Source organism: Pristis pectinata, chromosome 26, assembly GCF_009764475.1.
Source record: "Pristis pectinata isolate sPriPec2 chromosome 26, sPriPec2.1.pri, whole genome shotgun sequence".
Lineage (NCBI taxonomy): Eukaryota > Metazoa > Chordata > Chondrichthyes > Rhinopristiformes > Pristidae > Pristis > Pristis pectinata.
Window position 1 is genome coordinate 28106877 of NC_067430.1, and position 21342 is coordinate 28128218.

The 21342-nt window shown below is 45.4% G+C and overlaps 1 protein-coding gene across 1 annotated transcript in view; it reads left to right on the forward strand.

Annotated features, from left to right (window-relative positions):
• The window catches only part of klhl17 (kelch-like family member 17), an 87094-nt gene that overhangs the window by 24898 nt on the left and 40854 nt on the right, over positions 1–21342 (forward strand). The window contains exon 3 of the mRNA XM_052039224.1: positions 16044–16305. Within this exon, the coding sequence (XP_051895184.1) occupies positions 16095–16305 (211 nt within the window). The 5' untranslated portion in view covers positions 16044–16094. The remainder of the gene's footprint in view (positions 1–16043; positions 16306–21342) is intronic.

Consider the following 21342-nt stretch of genomic DNA (forward strand, 5'->3'; position numbering starts at 1 on the left):
CTGCAATAAAGGAGAGAGTCGGGCTCAAGATGCTGTAGCCAGTGCTGTTTGGAGCTCACAGTGGAACCATTTGGATGGAACAAAATGGGTGAATCCGGGTCTAATTTAGGAAAATCTGCCCTAACAATTCTAGTAACTTCCTGTATTATTTCTGTAAAGAACCAATCGTAAATTCTATATTTAATGCAATTTATTGTCTGGGTCTTTCTTCCACTAATGCTGAAGAACTATTTATATTGGAGTATGTTAGAACATCACTACAGCTTTTGTTAATTTGTGCCAGAGGCAGTGCTGTCAAGTGATAGCGGGTGGTTCTGAATACAGGTCCTCCCTGGGTTATGAATGTCTGACTTATGGACATCCCGTATCTACAAGTGAGCTTCCATAAATTCAAACGAGAGCCAGTCTTGGAAATAATCTGTTTCCATGTAACCTCCCTGCAGTAATCAGACACCATTGTCTCTTAAGAATACAGGCTGCCCAGTTTCATAGCGGGATGCTACTGAAGAGAGTTGCTTTGGAAATTGATAAGCAATCACTTCTATTGATACTTGTGTGATGATACTCTATTAAACAATGTAACATCCACCGATACTTTCCTTATCGAAACCAGCCATTGAGTGTGGAACTTCCTGAATCTGTACCACCGTACTAGGCAGGGGAAGGCAATAAAATTAATGTTCATATTAATCGGCCTTCATTGATACCACTCATCACAATACTGTGGAGATATGGTTAACGTACCAAGGAATTTTGTGTCTTTTCCACTTATGGGTTAAAATCGTCTTGGGGACATCTGTGAAAACAGGACCTGTTCGTTACCAGTATAAACATCTCACAGCTTATGTGCTGTCTCCTAGTAAGGTGAAAATATTTGGTTATAATCCAATGGCAGAATTCTGTTGACAAATCCTACTCTGCTGCCTTAATGTGTAGACAACACATAATTCCTTTCTAGTCTAACTCGTGTTAGACTATTCCTTCTCTAAGTGGTTTGGTGAAACGTTTTGTCAGCTAGCTTGTGGGCAAGTGAGTTTGCTTCCTAACATTCTGGTATCACTGCAGAGAATTGTTCTGGAATTTAAGTGGTCTACTCTAAATGAAACAGTATAGGATTGTTGGAAACACTCAGAGGCCCAGACAGCATCTGTGGAGATGACTTGTCCTGGGCCTCGCACATAGATGCAATCATAAGGAAGGTGCACCAGTATCATTTCTTTACTTAGGAGGTTAAGGAGGTTTGACATGTCACTGAACACTCTAACAAACTTCTGCAGATGTACTGTTGAAAGTATCCTGACTGGTTGCATCATGGTCTGGTACAGCAATTCAAACATGCAGGAATGTAAGAAGCTGCAGAGAGTAGTGGACTCTGCCCAATACATCACGGGCGCATCCCTCCCCACCATCGGTAGTATTTACATGAAGTGCTGCCTCAAGAAGGCAACATCCATCATCAAAGATCCCCACCATCCGGGCCATGCCATCTTCTCGCAGCTCCCATCAGGCAGGAGGTACAGAAGCCTGAAGTCCCACATCACCAGGTTCAAGAACAGCTCCTTCTCTTCAACCGTTTGGTTCTTGAACCAACCAGCACAACCCCAATCACTTAGCAACACTTTGATCACTTTGCACTAAAATGAACTCTGTTTTATTTTTGTTCAAGTTGTGTTCTTTCTTTAATAATTTTGTATAATTAATGTTGTTAACTTATGGTTCTCTTGTGAATGTTGTGTAATGGATGCTATGTGCCTGTGATGCTGCTGTAAGTTTTTCATTGCACCTGTGCATATGTACATGGACTTGCGCATATGACAATGAACTTGACTTTCACTTTGACCTTGACTTTGGCCCGCTGAGTTCCTCTAGCACCTCGTGTGTTGCTTAACCTGTTAGGTTCCGAGTTCCTTCATCAGAACCCATTCTGATGCAGGATCTTGCACCTGGATCATTAACTCTATTTTTCTCTTCACAGATGCTGCCTGACCTGCTGAGTGTTTCCAGCATTTTCTGTTTTCATCTCAGATTTCCACCATCTTCATATTTTTTGATTTTCATTGTGGAATCATGTGACAAGCCATCAACCACTTTGTGTCCCAACTCTAGTTGGGTAACACCTAACTGATGCAGTAGTAATCAACAACAGTCTCGCCTTGGAGCAACGTGCACTCCTTGTCCGAGCAATGAAGCATTATATGGAGGATAACATCAACTGTTCCTGAGTAATTCAGAAACCATATCATCGTGAGCAAGATTGACATTACTGGAAGCCCAGCTGAGTTTTTGGAGTGATACGATTTGACCCAGAAATAGTCGCAATCATGTTCCACTTTGCAAATAAGCGACTTTTGTTTCATTTGCATAATAATTTTCACGCCATGGAGTTGAACCCTCTGGTATTGAGGGGTCCCACATCCAGGCTGTAACAGTTATAGGTCCATCCTGGCCATGCCCTCTTCTTGCTGTTACCATCAGGCAGGAGGTACAGAAGCCTGAGGTCCCACACCACCAGGTTCAGGAACAGCTACTTCCCTTCAACCATTCAGTTCTTGAACCGACCTGTGCAACCATAACCCTACCTCAGCAACGGAACACTACCGACCACCTCTTGCTCTATCTTGGACTTCTCTCTGACAGTTTTTTGTGCACTAATGTCTTGTTTTGCAGTCTTTTTTTTCTCTACTGTCTTGTAATAATTTATATTCTGTGTGTTGCCTGAACTTAGGCGCCTATGATGCTGCTGCAAACAGGTTTTTCATTGTACTTTGTCATTGCATATGACAATAAACTTGACTTGTGCCTGACCTCATGCTAGGCTGACTTTTCATTGTAGAACAACTCTGGGAGAGCTGCATAGCCACAAACACCTTCCTCTGATGCCAAACTGAGATCCCACCTCCCCATTTCAGACCGTGGGGCCAATCCAATGATTTCCTCGTGTGATTCCAGCCAATATTTAGAGCCATGGGCAGAAATCTAAATTATTGGGGGAAGCGGGGGCTCTTTTATCTGCTAGGTAATCCCTCCACCTCCAACCCATCTGTGCATGCCCCTACCAATATCTCTTTCCAACCAACATAACCTGAAACAATTTACCCACACTCTCATCTCATTGCATTGTACATGGTGCAGAATTTTCCTCCTTAATGTCAGGGACTGTACTGTTTGTGTTTGATTTGCTGAGTATTTATTGTATTTACAGAATATCTTTCTAGGTGGTATGTTCATGCAATGGCATATTTGCATTATTAATGGGGGAGGCATTTTCAGTTCACTCAATACTTTAGTGGGTAAAGAAGGTGAATGTGTTTGGGAATTGTCATTAAATCAGGTTGCAGTCACCGTGTCAGTAACCTGTTGTTCTTCACGTTGTTTCGGGATTTTAAAGCTGCTTTTGTTCCCTTTCTCCTTTTCAGACTTTTCTCATTTCACAAATTTTAACTCAGCCAACCAAAGATCTCTCTAGACTTAGGCGGATCTTTCACTAAAGAAACTTCTGGAAGGTTGAGTCTAAACTTTGTGAGAATGGTAAGTGTCGTGTTCCAGCAAAGGAAGCTAAGCCTTTCAAGTTGCCTGAGCAACGAAGGGGGTGGTTTATTACCTTGTGACCTGCTTGATGTTGTTGTGTTTAATGTTAAAGGCCACTTGTTAGCATGTTAACTGGCATCAAGCCATATTTGATAAATGTAACACATTTAATGGGCAGCTAAACATACATAACAGTGGAAAATGGCCAGTATTTTCCTCAAAGTTAGCTGGTGCAATGATGTGTGGAAAAAAACTCACTTGCATTTACGTGGTGTCTTTCACATCTCTCTTAGACCATAAGACATAGGAGCAGAATTAGGCCATTCAGCCCATCGAGGCTGCTCCGCCATTCAATCGTGGCTGTATTTTTTTTCAATCCCATTCTCCCGCTTTCTCCCCGAAACCCTTAACCCCCTTACCAATCAAGAACCTACCAATCTCTGCCTTAAATATATCCAGCGACTTGGCCTCCATAGCCCTCCGTGGCAACGAATTCCCCAGATTCACTCCCCTGTAGCTGAAGACATTCATCCTCATCTCAGTTCTAAAGGGACATCCCTTTTATTCTGAAGCTTGTTGAAATTAAAGAGCCGATAAGAGTATTATGGCCACTGATAAAATTAGACCGTTCTACCGTGATCTGCATTTCTTTTCTGAGGCAGTCCCTTGAAGTCAAGGATGACTCGCTTCTACTCAACACCAATGAGTTCTGAGGTGGCTGATGAGGGCAGTGTGCGACCTGCAGATCTTGTCACACACGGGAGAGGAGGTCCCTGCTTGGTGGCTGGTGCTTTGGGCTGTGAGATGTTCTTCCATTGGTTTGCACTTAGTCTCCGTGTGTGCCTGACAGAGAGACTTGGTGTTCAGTACCTTCCCTCAGAGGGAGGTGAATCTCTGGAATTCTCTGTGCCGGAGGGTAGTGGAGGCTGGATCACTGGTGGTATTTAAGAAGGTAGGTAATGGGTTAGGAAGTTGTGGGCGTGCTATGTTGGCGCTGGAAGCGTGGCGACACTTGCGGGCTGTCCCCAGAACACTCTATGCAAAAAGGTGCATTTCACTGTGTGTTTCGATGTACATGTGACTAATAAAGACATCTTAAAACATTTTTGGAAGGATAGGAAGTTGAGGGAATCGGCTGGCTCAGAGGAAGAGTTCTTACCTGGAGCAGATCATATTGAATGGTGGGGCAGGCTTGAGGGGTTGAATGACCTATTTCTGCTCCTATTTTCTTGTGTTTTGTTGTTCCTGAATGCTTGCCCATCACCTTGAGTGGTCATGGGGCAGGGATGGACTTTACAAGGAAAGCTTTGGTATCTCCCCAGTGCTTGCTGGAAGTTGTCCAAGCCTCCGATCTCTGCTTACCCATTAGACCATGAGCTTGGTGCTGGGTTTGAGATGTTAGTCTTCAAACACTCTTTTCCTCAGTTGGCCAATGGCTCTCTAACAGAGCAACTCACTGGTTCTATCCACTAGCCCTTTCTGTGTAGGTTTGCAGATCTGTTTTCTGCCATATATTTATCCAACTCTCTCTTGAAGGCCATCATAGAACTGCTCCCACCGTATCTGTAGGCATTACATTCCAGATTCCAACCAAACACAGTGTTTATTTAAAAAAAATTCTTCCTCACATCACTCTTAATTCTCTTCCCCTTTTATTTCATATCTGTGTCTATTCATCCTCAATCCCTCCGCCAACAAGAACAGTTACCCACTTTTCCATTCTCTCCAGATTCTTCATCGTATTACATAGAGGAAGATTAAGGAAAGGGTTGGTGCAATGACACAGCTCCGATGACCCCAGTCTACACTGGGTTGGCTCTGCGATGGACCCATTAGTGAGGCTCATCATTCATGCAGGTACCCTTCACATCGGTTTTGTTCAAAGAGCCACTGAGGGTATAAACAGCCACTGAAATTTGGCCTTCAAACACGAGCAACGGCGTGCATTTTTGTAGCACCTTTCTCACCCTCGGAACAAACCAAAGTACATTTACAGCCAATGAAACATTTGGCAGCATAGACGCTGTTGAAACTTATGAAATGCAGCAACTAATTTGTGTGTAGCGTGCTCCCACAGACAGCAATATGACACTGGCCTGTTAATGTGCATAAGTGATGGTGATTGAGGAATAAATATTGACCAGAACGCTGTGGGAAACTCCCCGACTCATGGAATTAGGGAATTTTTACGGCACAGAAGTTCCTTAAGCCTACAACTCCATGCTAGGTCACTGCTGAACAATCTCAATATTCCCAGACTCCTGCTCATCTCTGTGTAGCCTTGCAGTTTGTTTAAGATTTAAGATATCTTGATTAGTCACATGTACATTGAAACACACAGTGAAATGCATCTTTTGCGCAGAGTGTTCTGGGGGCAGCCCGCAAATGTCGCCACACTTCCGGCGCCAACATAGCATGCCCACAGCTTCCTAACCCATACGTCTTTGGAATGTGGGAAGAAACCGGAGCACCCGGAGGAAACCCACGCAGACATGGGGAGAACGTACAAACTCCTTACAGACAGTGGCTGGAATTGAACCTGGGTCGCTGGCGCTGTAATAGCGTTACACTAACCGCTACACTACCGTGCGCAAGTGCTCATCCAATTCCTTTCTGAAAGCCCCGATTAACGTTCCCCTATCCTAATATTTTTTAAGTGCCCTGTTTCCACTTTCTTAATAATAGATTCCATATTTTCCCACCTATTGACGTCGGGTTAACCAGCCTGCCGTTCCAATCTTCCTCCCTCCTTTCTTGAATAGGCGAATACATTTGCAGCTTTCCTATCTGTGGGATCCGATCCAGAAGTAATGGAACATAGAACAGTACAGCACAGTACGGGCCCTTCAGCCCACAATGTTGTGCCAACCTATATAAACCTCCTCCATGATCAATCTAACCCTTCTACACAGCCCATAACCCTCCATTTTCTTACATCCATGTGCCTATCATAAAGTCTCTTAAATGCCCCTATAGTAACAGCCTCTACCACCACCCCTGGCAGTGCGTTCCAGGCACCCACCACTCTCTGCGTGAAACAAAACCTACCTCCGTCATCTCCCCTAACTTTCCTCCACTCACCTTAAACTGATGTCCTCTGGTATTGGCCATTGATGCCCTGGGGAAAAAGTGCTGGCTGTCCACTCTGTCAATGCCCCTCATAATCTTATACACCTCTGTCAAGTCGCCTCTCATCCTCATATGCAAAGAGAAAAGCCCTAGCTCACTCAACCTTTCCTTCTAAGACAGGCAGCATCCTGGGAAATCTCCTCTGCACCTTCTCGGAGCTTTCACATCCTTCCTATAATGAGGTGACCAGAACTTTAATTTTGACCTTCCAAAGTGAATCACTTCACACTCTTCTGGGTTGAACTCCATCTGCCACTTCTCAGCTCAGCTTTGGATCTTATCAATGTCCCACTGTAACCCTCGACAACCTTCTACATTATCCACAACACCACCAACTTTCGTGTCATCTGCAAACTTACAAACCTACCCCTCCACTTCCTCATCCAAGTCATTTATAAAAATCACAAAGAGCAGGGGTCCCAGAACACCAGTAGTCACTGACCTCCATGCAGAATACGCTCCATCTGCTACCACCCTCTGCTTTCTGTGGGAAAGCCAATTCCGAATCCAGGTCTGCAGCCAAGTTTCCATGGGTCCCATGCCTCATGACTTTCTGGAGTTTTGGAAGCTGACAACGAGTGAATCCCTAAACAACTCTTTCAAAGCCTTTGGATGTGGTCATGTGCCCCTGAGTAATTATCAGCTTTCAGTCCTATAACTTCTCCAATACTTTTTTTTATGAATACTAATTTCTTTCAGCTCCTCATTCACTCTGGACCTGTTGTTCTCTGTCATTTCTGTGAGGTTTTCTGTATCTGCTATATCTTCTTCCATGAAGACAAACAACATGGAGACACGAGAGACTGCAGATGCTGGAATCTGGAGCAAAAGGTGACCTGCTATGGGAACTCACAATGATTCTGGAGGAACCCAGCAGGTCAGGTAGCATCCGTGGAGAAAAGCAGGCGGTCAACGTTTCGGGTCAGGACCCTTCTTCAGGACGGAAGATAATTTATATTGGAGGGAAAAGCAGAGCAGTGATAGGTGGACAGAAGAGGGGAGGCAGGGTGGGCACAGGGTGGTGATAGGTAGATGCAGGTAAGAGATAGTGATGGGCAGGTGCGGGGGAGGAGGGGAGAGCAGATCCACCGGGGGATGGGTCAAAGGTAAGGAGAGAGAGGGAAAGAAATAGAGGCTAGGAAAGGGAAGAAGCATGGGGGAGGGGATAACCTAAAGTGGGAGAATTCAATATTCGTGCCGTTAGGCTGCAAGATTCCAAGATGCAAAATGAGGTGCTGTTCCTCTAGTTTGCACTTGGAATTCTCCTGGCAGTGGAGGAGGCCGAGGACTGACATATCAGTGATAGTGTGGGAGGGGGAGTTGAAGTGACTGGCAACGGGAAGATGCAGGTCGCGGTTTTGGACAGAGAGCAGGTGTTCTGCGAAATGGTCACCTAGTCTGCGTTTGGTCTCACCAATGTAGAGGAGGCCACACTTGGAGCACCGAATGCAGTAGATGATATTAAGGGAGGTGCAGGTGAATCTCTGTCTCACCTGAAAGGTGAGCATCATCGTGTTTTTCATCTAGATTCCAGCATCTGCAGTCCTTTGTTTCTCTGCTGTAGGAACTCGGCAGGTCAAGGGCTGAGACCATGTATCAGGACAGACAACATACTTGCTTAACTTCTGTGCCATTTCCTTATTGCTCAATATAATTTCTCTAGAACCAGTTTCTAATGGACCCTCTTTTGCTAATCTTTTCCTTTTTGCATATCTGTATAGTCTGCTTTTTATGTTTCTCGCTAGATCTTTCATTTTCTACTTTTATCAATGTCTTGGCCCTTCTTTCGTGAGTTCAGGTCAGCTTATTGTCATGTGCACAAGTACAGTGAGGTACAGGTACAATGAAAAACTTGCAGCAGCCTCGTGGGCACATAGGTTCAGACAACACACGGAACATAAATTATACAAGACAGTGAAGAGCTACTTCCCTTCAACCATTCAGTTCTTGAACCAACCTGCACGACCCTAATCACTACCTCAGTACAGCAACACCATGACCACTTTGCACTACTGTGGACTTTTTGTTCTAATTGTGTTCTTTCTTGTATAATTTTATATAATTTATATTTAATTTATGTTTTTCTTGTGAATGTTGTGTCTCAAATGCCAGTAAGTTTTTCATTGCACCCGTGCATATTTGTCCATATGATGATAAACTTGACTTCCTTCTGACTTTAGAAAAAAATGTGTGCAAAACAAGATCTTAGTGCAAAAAGGCAGCAAGAGAGACGTCCAAGAGGTAGCGCCAGAGGTGTCTGTAGTGTTCCGTTGCTGAGGTAGGGTTAGAGTTGTGCAGGTCGGTTCAAGAACCTGATGGTTGTAGGAAAGTAGCTGTTCCTGAACCTGGTGGTGTGGGACTTCAGGCTTCTGTACCTCCTGCCTGACGGTAGCAGTGAGAAGAGGGCATGGCCCGGATGGTGGGGATCCTCAATGAAATGCTGAAATTCAGCAAGAAAGGGCCAAGACATTCTTCCTCCTCAGCCAGGGGGAGCATCATCCTTGTGTCTACCCTCTGCAGCCCTGTAAAAACATTATAAATTTTACCAAGAATAAATCCCATCCCTCTAAATTCTAGAGATTACAGGAATTATCTGCTCAGTCTCAGCTTCCTAGCAACTAGAGTGCTGAGTCTTCATTGTTTTCCCAAAATGGAAAGCATTTTCTTAGGCAGTCCCTCGGGATGGACGATGACTTATTCTCACTCTGGTTTTGTGCGTTCTGAGGTGACTAATGTGGTCAATGTAAGAACTACAGACTTCCACACATGGGCCAGATGCTGGTGGATGGGGTGGGTGGTTGAGTAGATGTGAGAGGTGACGTCATGATTTCCAACTCTTATGTAGGCCCTCTGTGTGCTGCTGGTGTACGGCCTTGAGGTTCTCAATACTATTCCGAACGCTTCTCCACTTTGAGCAGTCACTGGCCAAGGACTCCCAGGAGCCAAGGGGATTTTGCATTTCTTCAAGGATGCTTTGAGCTCTTCCTTGAATCTTTTCCTCTGGCCGCCAGGTAATTGCAAATTGGTAATTGGTTTACTATTGTCACCTGTACCGAGATACAGTGAAAAACTTTGTTTTGCATGCCATCCACACAGATCATTTCACAACTTAAGTAAATCGAGGTAGTTCAAGGGAAAAGGAAGAACAGAATGCAGAATTTAGTGTTACAGTTACAGAGAAAGTGCAGTGCAGGCAGACAATAAAGTGCAAGGCCACGACGAGGTAGATTGTGAGGTCAAGAGTTCATCTTTGTCGTACAAGAGGTCCATTCAATAGTCTCTTAACAGCAGGATAGAAGCTGTTCTTGTTCCTGGTGGTGTGTGTCTGCAAGCTTTAGTATTTTCTGCCTGATGGGAAGGGGGAGAAGAGACAATGTCCAGGGTGGGAGGGCTTTTCGATTATGTTGGCTGCTTTTCCAAGCAGTGAGAAGTGTAGACAGGGTCCATGGAGGGGAGGCTGGTTTCCGTGATGTGTTGGGCTGTGTCCAGAACTCTCTGCAGTTTCTTGCGGTCCCAGGCAGAGCAGTTGCCGTGATAGCCGCTACTTCTGACATTACTTGGAGTGTCTTTGTCAGGAGTCAGATGATGGGCAGGTGAATGACATGATCTGCCCAAAGTAGTGGACTGAGTGTAATTAAGCCCTCAATTCTGGGGATTTTGGTCCAGGAAAGGACACTGGTAGAAAGGACTCTAAAATCCTCCAAATTCACTGGAAGGATAACTGTGCCTAGGGGATTTTAGTGCCCCTCCATTGCCTTAAGTCGCCTGCTGTCAGTGGTCCAAGTCTGCAAAGTGTTTAGCCTGCAGGCATCACTGTTGTCCAGTAGACCACGAGGCTTGTGCCAGATCTGAGGTCTTCAAGTGCCCTTTACCCCAGTTGACCTAAGGCACACTGAAGGTTATGGTGAATCCGATCATCAGTGTCTAACTTTGCTGAGAGATTGTTCCCGAAACATGGGAAGTGATCCATGCTTTCCAGGGTCTCATTATGAACCTCTGCTGTTGGTGGGCACTGTGGTGGAGCAGAGGCCAGCCAGTAGGGGTCCCCTCTCCCACCATTGCTGTATCTAAGGCCCATCTTCTATTATGGCTCAGCAAAAGCGTCAACAATGGCTTAGAGCTCGACCCCTCACCACCCTGCAAGCTTAAATGCAATGCTACCTGCATATTACAGACCAACCACTGTGGCCAGGAGTGTGGTCACCACAGACTGGACAGCCTTCCATCAGTCCTGAAATCAGCTCCACTCAATCCTGTTTGAGGTAACAAGACCAAAATTCTACACAGTCTCTTAGTGTTCAATTGAGTCAATTGTGAATGAGGCTGAAGAAGTTAGAGACCAAAGTGTGTGGCAAACTGGAATGTTTTTACATTCTATGTAGTGAGTGATCTAGATGAATACCTGAAGGACCAGTGAGAATGCAATCCAACAGAATTATTCACTGAATTTGGCCCACACAATGGCAGGCTGAGAAAGTACGCTTGGCCAATTTTGATGATGATTCACCAATAATGGAGCAAAACAGGGGTTTGCTTGCTTTCATTTTGATGTACATCGGAGTGATCTGCAGCACCTGCAATATCAGACCACAAATTGCTGTTGGTGACAACGCCAGGTGAATGTGATCATCCTCCGTCCTTTGAAGGAAAAGGTTCTCACGTTTCTTTAGAAAGTGTCTGTGCTGCTGATGAATGACCAGACACAAAAATAATGTACCAGGACATCTACTAACATGCTCAACAGGAATTTCTAGCTAATAATATAGAGCCCTAGACCACCCTATTGCACAGTAGGGTATTTTATGTTTGCACAGCAGCTCTTGGAATCAAACAGCACAGAAACAGGCACTTCAACCCACCATATCTGTGCCAACCTTTTTACCCGTCTATACTAAACCAATTTGCCCACATTAGGTCTGTATCCTTCTATACCTAGCGTAGTTAAGTATCTGTCTAAATGCCTCTTAATTTAGTAATAATTGTATCTGGTTTCACCACCTCCTCTGGCAGCATGTTCCAGATATCAACCACTTTCTGTGTGATAAAACTTACCCTTCAGATCCTCTTTAAAACTCCTTCCTCTCACCTTAAACCAATGCTTTCTTATTTTTGATACCTCTATCATGGGAAAAAGATTTGACCATCTCCCTTGCCTATGCCTCTCATAATCTTCTCTGGGGAACTGATAAACCTTTGCTTCCGAAGCATTGCTTCTTCACCCACTGTAAACCTGCCCAGTTCAGGTCCGGTTAGACCTGCTTCTTCCTGGGGGTTAGTTAGGGCCTGATCTGGGTCTAACAGTGGAAACAGCTGAAGCAGCAAAAGCTCGTGGTTGTCAAACGCTTCGAGTGTGAGAGTCCTGGAGGAGTGTGATTTGACTTATCCTCTATTCTGAAGAGATGGACGATGTGTTTCAACAAAGTCATGACATTAGATAGAGAGAGGAAGTGTTTCGGAGGAGTGGACTCTGTCCATGAGAAGGAAGGAGAGAAAGAAGATTAGAAAGGACAAGGGCTTTTCCGCTAGGTCACTACCCTTGCATGAAGTTGAGGCAAGTTACAGACCAGAGCATGGGTGATGTGGAATGCTAACCCCTCTGGGCAGTGTTACACTTGCCTGTACCTGTAAACAAGAACCAGGTGTCAATCCAGGTTAAAATGTGCGTCCATGCAAAGGAGACTGCTGGATTCTCCAGGTAAATCTTCAGGTATTCTGGAGTAAATGGAAGTTTCCCTCATTTTTTTTATGGCAGTCCAAACAACTCATTGAGCGATGTCCATGTTGTACCATCAGCTGTGTCTGTGTCAATGTTGGTGAGGTGCCATGAAAACATTCGCAGGAGGCAGCTTCTGATAATGTATTCCATTATTTGACTTTTCATTGGCGCACACAGCCAGCACTTGATTTCAGTTTCCATGGGTGTAAAAGATGGCCACAGCTTCCCTACCGGGTTCAGGACACGTACTGAATGGGAAGTCCAGTCCATACTGTCAGTGATGAGGTCTTTGTTCAAGATATTGTTATTCCATTGGGATCTCTACTGTTCCTCCCTGTTGAAGAAGGGGTGGGGGGAGAGAGGGAGTGAGAGAGAGTGTGGGGGAGATGCAAGTCAGATAGATAGATATCTTTATTAGTCACGTGTACATCGAAACACACAGTGAAACATATCTTTTGTGTCGAGTGTTCTGGGGGCAGCCCGCAAGTGTCGCCACGCTTCTGGCGCCAACACAGCACGCCCACAACTTCCTAACCCGTACGTCTTTAGAATGTGGGAGGAAACCAGAGCACCCGGAGGAAACCCACGCAGACACGGGGAGAACGTACAAATTCCTTACAGACAGCGGCCGGAATTGAACCCGGGTCGCTGGCGCTGTAAAGCGTAACGCTAACCGCTACACTACCGTCCCCAGAGCCATCCAAGTGTGCTTGCCGTACAGACAGGAATCGACGCAAGATTGACTTGTGGCAGTAGGTCTTTCCAGTCACCCAGTCAGATGAAGTTGCCCACCTGAGCTACTCCCTTTGCCTGTGCTTGTCCCATGTCCCTCTAAGCCTTTCCTATCCATTTCTAATTATGTAAGTTGGCCTATCAAAGTGCTGTCATTTTGGCTCACCTCAAGGTGACCAAAGAGTTATAAAATAAAAACAGGCACATTAAACTCTTGTTTCTCTTCCCATAGTTGCCACTTGACCTGCTGAGTATTCCTATCATTTTCTGTTTTAATTTTAGACTTCTAGCATCTGCAGCTTTTTTGATTTTCTAAGAGTTATACTTCCATTTTCAGCTGGACTTGAAAGTGACAGATTTCTTCCAGATATCTTCAGTCTTCATGTATCACTCTTATCAGTATCGCCAAGCTATACTCAGAATGTGACTTCATTCTGCAAATCTTGGACCAGACGGTCTCCCAGATCCCTCAATGGCCAGTAACAGCACCTTTTTCTGCTGTTGTCCAGTTTGAATGAAGTCATTTAATCAGAGCTGCAGGTTTCTCCTGCCTGAAACATTCCTTCCTTCATGCTGCGATTTAATGCTCCTTCCCTCTCAGAACCAGTGGACTGAATTCACACCAGTTAATGTCACACTGTCTTATTTGATTGTTAATCATTGCTAAGACCAGACTGATTTGACAATGGCACTCTGTTGCACGCTCCTTCTGATCACTCAGACTGAATTACTCGAAAGGTAGGATCAGAAGGGATTGTGATGGGTGGACAGTGTAGTTTCTTGAGTCTGTTCTAGCACTCAATTAGATCATGGTTGATTGGTGTCGTATCATGAGTCTTGCTCACACTCTTGGGATTGAGGTGCATAGGAAGAGGAGGAGGTAAGTTAGTCTAAGAGCCTCCTTCTTCCATTCAATATCATACAGCACAGGAACAGGCCCTTCAGCCCACGATGTTGTGCCGAACTAATTAAACTAGTAATTAAAAGCCTACTAAACTAGTCCCTTCTGCCTGCACATGGCCCCTATCCCTCCATTCTCTGCATATTCATGTGCCTATCTAAGAGCCTCTTAAATGCCTCTCATCATATCTGCCTTCACCACCACCCCTGGCAGCACATTCCAGGCACCCACCGCTCTCTGTGTAAAAAAAAACTCCCGCACATTTCCTTTGAACTTTAGCCCCTCTCACCTTCTATCATGGCTGTTCTGTGACCTAACTACACACTCCCACTGATGCTCATGTCCCCTAACAGCCTTGATTAACAGAAATAGAGTCATAGTGTTTTACAGCACGGAAACAGGCCCTTCAGCCCAACTCGTCCTTGCTGATCATGTTGCCTACCTGAGCTCATCCCATTTGCCTGCATTTGGCCCATATCCCTCTAAACCTTTCCTATCCATATACCTGTCCAAATGTCTTTTAAATGTTGTAATTGTACCTGCCGTATACCTACCACACTCTGTGTGGAAAAACTTGCCCCTCATATCCCTTTTAAATCTTTCCCCTGTCACCTTAAACCTATGCCCTCTGGTTTTAGACTCTCCGACCCTGGGAAATTTATCAATTTCACATTTTCTTTTAACAGTCAATTAGTCATTGGAGAAGTGGGTTACAAATCACTCCCTCTCTCAAAATGTTTCCTAACTTCTCTCCTGAAATCTTGTCCCCTTGCCCCAGATTCACTGGTCAGCATAAAGAGTTTTTTTTTCTCTCCACCCTCAGTATCATGAATACTTCAATCAAGTCAAAATCGAGTTTATTGTATCTGCACAAGTACATGTGTTCACAGGTGCAATGAAAAACTTACTTGCAGCAGCATCACAGGCACAGAGCATCAGATAAGCAGCATTCACAAGAAAAACAAAATATACACAATTTTTACAAGAAAACACAATTACGACAAAAAACAAAGTCTATTGTAGTGCAAAGTGATCATCATGTTGCTGTACTGAGGTAGTGATGAGGGTGCCAGTTGATTCAAGAACGGAACGATTGAAGGAAAATAGCTGTTCTTGAACCTGGTGGTGTGGGACTTCAGGCTTCTGTACCTCCTGCTCGATGGTCTAAAGTAGAGTTTATTGTCATATCATTATCACCCCCTTACCTTCTAATTCCAGGAAATATAGCCCTGGTTTGTGGAATCTCTCTTTATAATTAACCCTTGAAGTCCAAACTACCTTGTTGTGACCTTGCACCTTATTGCACTGCACTTTCTCTGTAGCTGTGACACTTTACTCTGTACTGTTATTGTTTTTACCTGTACTACCTCAATGCACTCTGTACTACCTCAATGTAACTGCACTGTGTAATGAATTGACCTGTACGATTGGTTTGTAAGACAAGCTTTTCACTGTACCTCGGTACAAGTGACAATAATATACCAATACCAACCAGCCAATTTATCCTTCCCAAAACTGCCCGCACAGCTCCAAGTGATTTAATAACCATAGCATAACCTTTAACCTTGTGTACTCCAGATATAAAGGCCAGCTTTTCGTTTGCCTTTATGATCACTTTTCACTCTCGTGATGGATGCACATGGCAGGGCCGCAGTTGACGCAGCAGTTGGTGCTGCTGCCTTGCAGCTCCAGGGGCCCCCAAGTCTAGTCCTAACCTTCCCGATGACCACGCAGGGTTGTCCCCCAGCTACTCCAGTTTCCTCCCGCATCCCAACAATGTGCGGGTCGGCTAAACTGTAACTTACCCCTCAGCAGAGGGTAATAGCAAAGGAATCAAAGTGGGAGCTGATGGACAGGTGAGACAGAATAAATAAAAGCAAGGTCTGTAGTGAAATAAGGGGAGGGTGAATGGGAATGGTGGGATTGCCAGCATGGATCCAACAGGCCAAATGGCCTCCTATTGCAAGTCAATTCCGTTGAAACCTTTCCTTCCAGCTCGTTTTATCCCTTTGCTGAAATCTTGCTTCCTGTTCACAGTCGCAGAGAGTGAAGCCAACGAAGGAAGGTGGGTCAGAGCGCAGTCCCGTGATGGAGGGCGGAATGCAGTTACTGAACCGCGATGGACACAGCATCTCGCACAACTCCAAGCGGCACTACCACGACGCCTTCGTCTCCATGAACCGGATGCGGCAGCGGGGACTGCTGTGTGATATCGTGCTGCACGTGGGGAACAAGGAGATCAAGGCACACAAACTGGTGCTCGCTTCCTGCAGCCCTTACTTCCATGCTATGTTTACCAGTAAGTTTCTTCATTTCAAGGGACGTGGGCTTCGCAGGGTGAACCGGCGTTTAACTGCCCGTCTCTAGTTGCCCCTGAGAAGGTGGCGGTGAGCTGCCTTCTTGAACCGCTGCAGTCCTTGAGGTGTGGGTGTGCCCACAATGAGTCAGGGAGGGAGTCCCAGGATTTTGACCCAGCGACGGTGAAGGAACGGCGATACGTTTCCAAGTCAGGATGGGGTGTGGCTTTGGAGGGCAACTCCCAGGGGGTGGTGTTCCCCGGGCTTTTGCTGCCCTTGTCCTTCTAGCTGGTAGAGGTGGTGGGTTTGGAAGGTGCTGTCTGAGGAATCTTGGTGAGTTGCTGCAGTGCATCTTGTAGATGGGACACACTGCTGCTACTGTGCGTTGGTGGTGGAGTGGGTGAACAGTTGTGGGTGGGGTGCCTATCAAGCAGACTATATGTCCCGTATTGTACCAAGCCTTTCCCTGCATCAATGACTATGTGCTTGCTATCAGGAGTCATAAAGTCATACCACATTTGACCCACCAATTAGAGGGTTACCTAAGATTACAAGGGGGTCTAGTCCAACTTGGGAAGTGGGCCAGAGAATGAAAAATGGAATTTAACTCAGGCGAGGCAAGGTAAGTTAAACCAGGGCAGGACTAACACGGTAGATGGTAGGGCCCTGGAAAGTATTGTAAAACAGAGGGACCTAGGGGTACGGGTACATAGTTCCCTGAAGGTGGAGACACAGGTAGACAGGGTGGTGAAGAAGGTGTTCAGCACGCTGGCCTTCATTGGTCAGGGCACTGAGTACAAGAGTTGGGATGTCATGTTGCAACTGTAGAAGACATTGGTGAGACCACATGTGCATTTCTAATTACCTGTGTATAGGAAGGATGCCATTAAGCTGGAAAGGGTACAGAAAAGATTCATGAGGGTGTTACCAGGACTGGAGGGCTTGAGTTATAAGCAGAGACTGGATAGGCTGGGATTATTTTCTCTGGAGCATAGGAGGCTGAGGGGTGACCTTATAGAGGTTTATAGACCTTATAGAGGGTCACAGTACTTTTCCCAGGGTAGGGGAATCTAAAACTAGAGGACATAGGTTTAAGTTTAGAGTGGAAAGATTTAAAAGGCATCTGAAGGGGCAAGTTTTTCACACAGAGGGTGGTGGGTATATGGAACGAGCTGCCAGAGGAAGTGGTAGAGGCGGGTACAATTACAGCATTTAAAAGACATGTAGACAGGTACATGGACAGGAAAGGTTTAGAGGGATGGGGGCCACATGCGGGGAAATGGGACTGGCTCAAGTAGACGACTTGGTCGGCATAGACGAGGGGCCAATTTCCGTGCTGTATGACTCTATGTTCTATAACTCTATCTATTGAGCACTCTGATAATCCTCCAGAATTTGGTGGTCCTGGAGTCTAATTAAATCTGCCAGTGGTAAAAATATGGAATAACAGTCTTCCTGACCTTCTATGGGTAGGAAGGAAAGGGATGGGGTGCAGTCATTAACAGAGAGCACAGTTACTAACAGGGAAGCACTTTACTGAGAAGGAACAGAGTAAGCTGAATCACGCTCGATCCGACCCGCCCACCTGTTGCCGGATTGGTCATCGTAGAGAGTTGATTGGCATGGTCATCCTGTGAGTGGCAACTAGGCCTCAGGAGGTGAATCCTTTTGCTCCGTCACACCCGCCCGCTGGAACACTGCTGTCAAGAGCCTTTTTAACTAGTTTAAACCGTGTCTGGTCATCAGAGACAATTAAGAAATAGATCAAATAGATTTAAGTAATTAAAAGATAAAAATTATTGAAAAAAATATTTAAAAAGTAGCTTCACCTACAAAAAATTAATTAGAAAATATGTAAAAGGAAAGAATAAAAACAACTACTGACTTGCACATATCGTTTTAAACAAGGTCAGCAACTCTACTCAGCTGAGTGTGGCTGCACCTCATATACCGGCCACTCTTGGTATGTAGCTGAGGGGTCAGATGCAAAGTGCATCAGACCCCACCACTCAGTAACCACGTTTCTCTGCAGAAGTTGGTGCTGAGTCCAGCAATGGAGGGGAGGTCCTGGTCACCTTTGACTTCCATGTTGCAATGCACAAGTGGGGAGTGAGAAGTGGGCTGACCCATCGGGGTCTACCCTTCGTTGTGGAAAAAGAATTGCCAGCCAGAGATGGGAAGGTTTTGCCCCCTCAAGTTTCCAGCAATATCCTTCATCTCAGGGGTTATTTTACCTCCTGGGTCTCAGCTGCCCACCTGCAATAGGTTCCAAATGGGTCAAAGTTTTACTTGTGGCCATGTTGTAGCAGAGCCACTTTCAGCCCCAAGTTGGAAAGGGCAGGTGACAGGCCTTGGAACTGACCAAAGTGAAGAAGGGAGGGGTGGGAGAGATGAACAGGTTTGACAAAGGTATTGGCCAGAACAACAAAGTGCTTTGTAAAGAGGAAGTGTTTTTAATCATCTAGAATGGATAATAAAACACTGTTGGTGGAGTACAAAAGAGCTGAATGGTACAGTAAGAGCATGAGGAGAATGGGGCTGGAGAGCATCCAATGGTATGATTCACTGAGGTGCACGCCAATGCCACATTGACTGGAGCTCTTCTTTGTTGGCCTGGGGATAGGAGAAGACTGGCCTATCAAGAGAGGCTGAACAGGGTTGGGTCTTTATTCTTTGTGGGGTGATCTCGTATGCAATTCTAAGGAAGCACGATGGGGTGGATGTCAAGACATTTTTAATTAATCAGGAAAACTCAAGCAAATAGGCATAGTTTCATTTAAAATCAGGATACGTAGAAATTTCTCTTCGCAAAGAGTGGTGACCCTCTGGAAGTCTCTGCCTCAGAGTGTTGTGGAGGCTAGGCCATCAGAAGTATCTGAAGAGGCAGTAGACAAATTTTTGAATGGACGGGGGATTGAGAGCTAAGGGGGAACCCTGTGGCACACCACTAGACACAGGCCTCCAGTCTGAGAAACAACCCTCGACCATCACCCTCTGCTTCCTACCACTGACCCAATTATGAATCCAATCTGCTATCTCTCCCTGGATCCCATATGATCTAACCTTCTAGACTGGCCTGCCATGAAGGACTTTGTCAAAGGCCTTGCTAAAGTCCATATAGACAACATCCACTGCCCGATCCTTATCTACCCCCTTGATTACCTCCTCGAAGGACTCCAAGAGATCTGTCAGACATGACATGACTTCCCATGCACTGGTGGTCTGGAACTCATTGTCTAAAAGTGAGATGGAGGTGGAAACCTTCATTCCATCCTGGGATGAGAGTTGGAGGAGCTGTAATTTACAGGTTTACAGATTGAGATAGGAAGAATTTCAATGGCATGGACACAATGGGCCAAATAGCCTCCTGTGTTATAAAGTTCCATGATTCCATGAGTGCCCCTCTTGGGCTTGTGTGGAAGTTCTAGGCTTCTTCATTCAAAGTCAAAGTTGAGTTTATTGTCAGATGCACAAGTCCATGTGTGCATGGGTGCAATGAAAAACTTACTTGCAGCAGCATCACAGGCACATAGTATCAGATAAACAGCATTCACAAGAAAAACATAAATTAAACATAAATTATACATAATTTTTACAAGAAAGAGTATAATTAAAACAAAAAAAACAAAGTCCATTGTGGTGCAAAGTGGTCATAGTGTTGCTACTCTGAAGTGGTGATTAGGGTTTTGCTGGTTGGTTCAAGAACCGAATGGTTGAAGGGAAGTAGCTGTTCTTGAACCTGGTGGTGTGGGACTTCAGGCTTCTGTACCTCCTGCCCGATGGTAGCTGCGAGAAGACGACATTCCCCCAGTCTCTGTTGCTTCTTCACACACATGATGAGCCCGGTTTTCCCTGAACCCCAGTGTGGTTCAGGTGGACAGATTTGATGAGACCCAGGAGCAATAATGTCCAGTGGGTTGGAAACTCACCCAAACCCAGCCCCAGCTCCCACCATGTCTGGAGTGGTTCCTGCTTCTCCTGCTCCCCTCTTCATCTCAAGTTGTCTGCACATCGAGATAACGTTTGTAAAAGATAAGCTGGGTCATTGGGGTTCAGGAATTACTCTACAAATGCTGATGCTGTTCACCTTGTGAAATGGGACGAGATTCTGTGAACTGTTTGCTTAGTGTGTCTCCTGTTTATAATTAAAGAAATTCCTTTACTATAATCCTCTTTACAGAATCATGTTGTAAAGTGGATCAGAACTGCCTGAAAGTATTTTGTTGCACTGCTGTATGTCTGACATTGAGATTAGTGAAGAAATTGCTCTGTGAGGTGCATTTACTGGACGCGTTGCCCATTTTTGACACAAATTAAAGTCTCAGGTTCTGTTGTTACACAGGGAGAGGTTGGCAATGAAGTAAGTTCTCAGGAAGCTTGTCACCCTAAAGAGATTCACCCTGACTGAACAATGAGGGTACAACTTATGTTCACTTGGCACATTAATGGTTTTACTGTTCTTCCAGAAAGCAAGCTTACCTCATCCTGGTCAGTGTCCATCAGAACCTCATGGTGACAATGCCTGTGATTTGGCCACAGGCATTGGCACAACTGAGGTGTCCTTGCCTCCAGCATGGAACTACTTGTTTGGGTTGACTTTGGGCTGAGGATCTGTTGACTTTAATGGGTCTGCAGTTTCCTGCTTCTTGAGATGATCGAACATGGGGCTTTACCACAGGATTACAAAATGGAACTAAATATCTATGGTACAAACTGGAGCCAGGCTACTTCAGCTTCGTTGAGTTTCATCTGTTTTAGGTCCAACTGACTGGTCAGCAGAGCACCGCAGCTGGTAGAGCCGCTGCCTCACAGCGCCAATGCTGAAGGTTCAATCCTGATCTCCTGTGCTGTCTGTGTGGAGTTTGCATGTCCGTGGGCTCTCCCCCACACCCTCCACACCCCTCCAGTGCTCCACTTTCCTCCCACATCCCAAAGACGTGCGGGTTGGTAGGTTAATTGGCTGCTGTAACTTGCTTCTCGTGTAGGTGAGGGGTAGAACCCGGGGGGAGTTGATGAGAATGTGGGGAGAATAAGAGAAG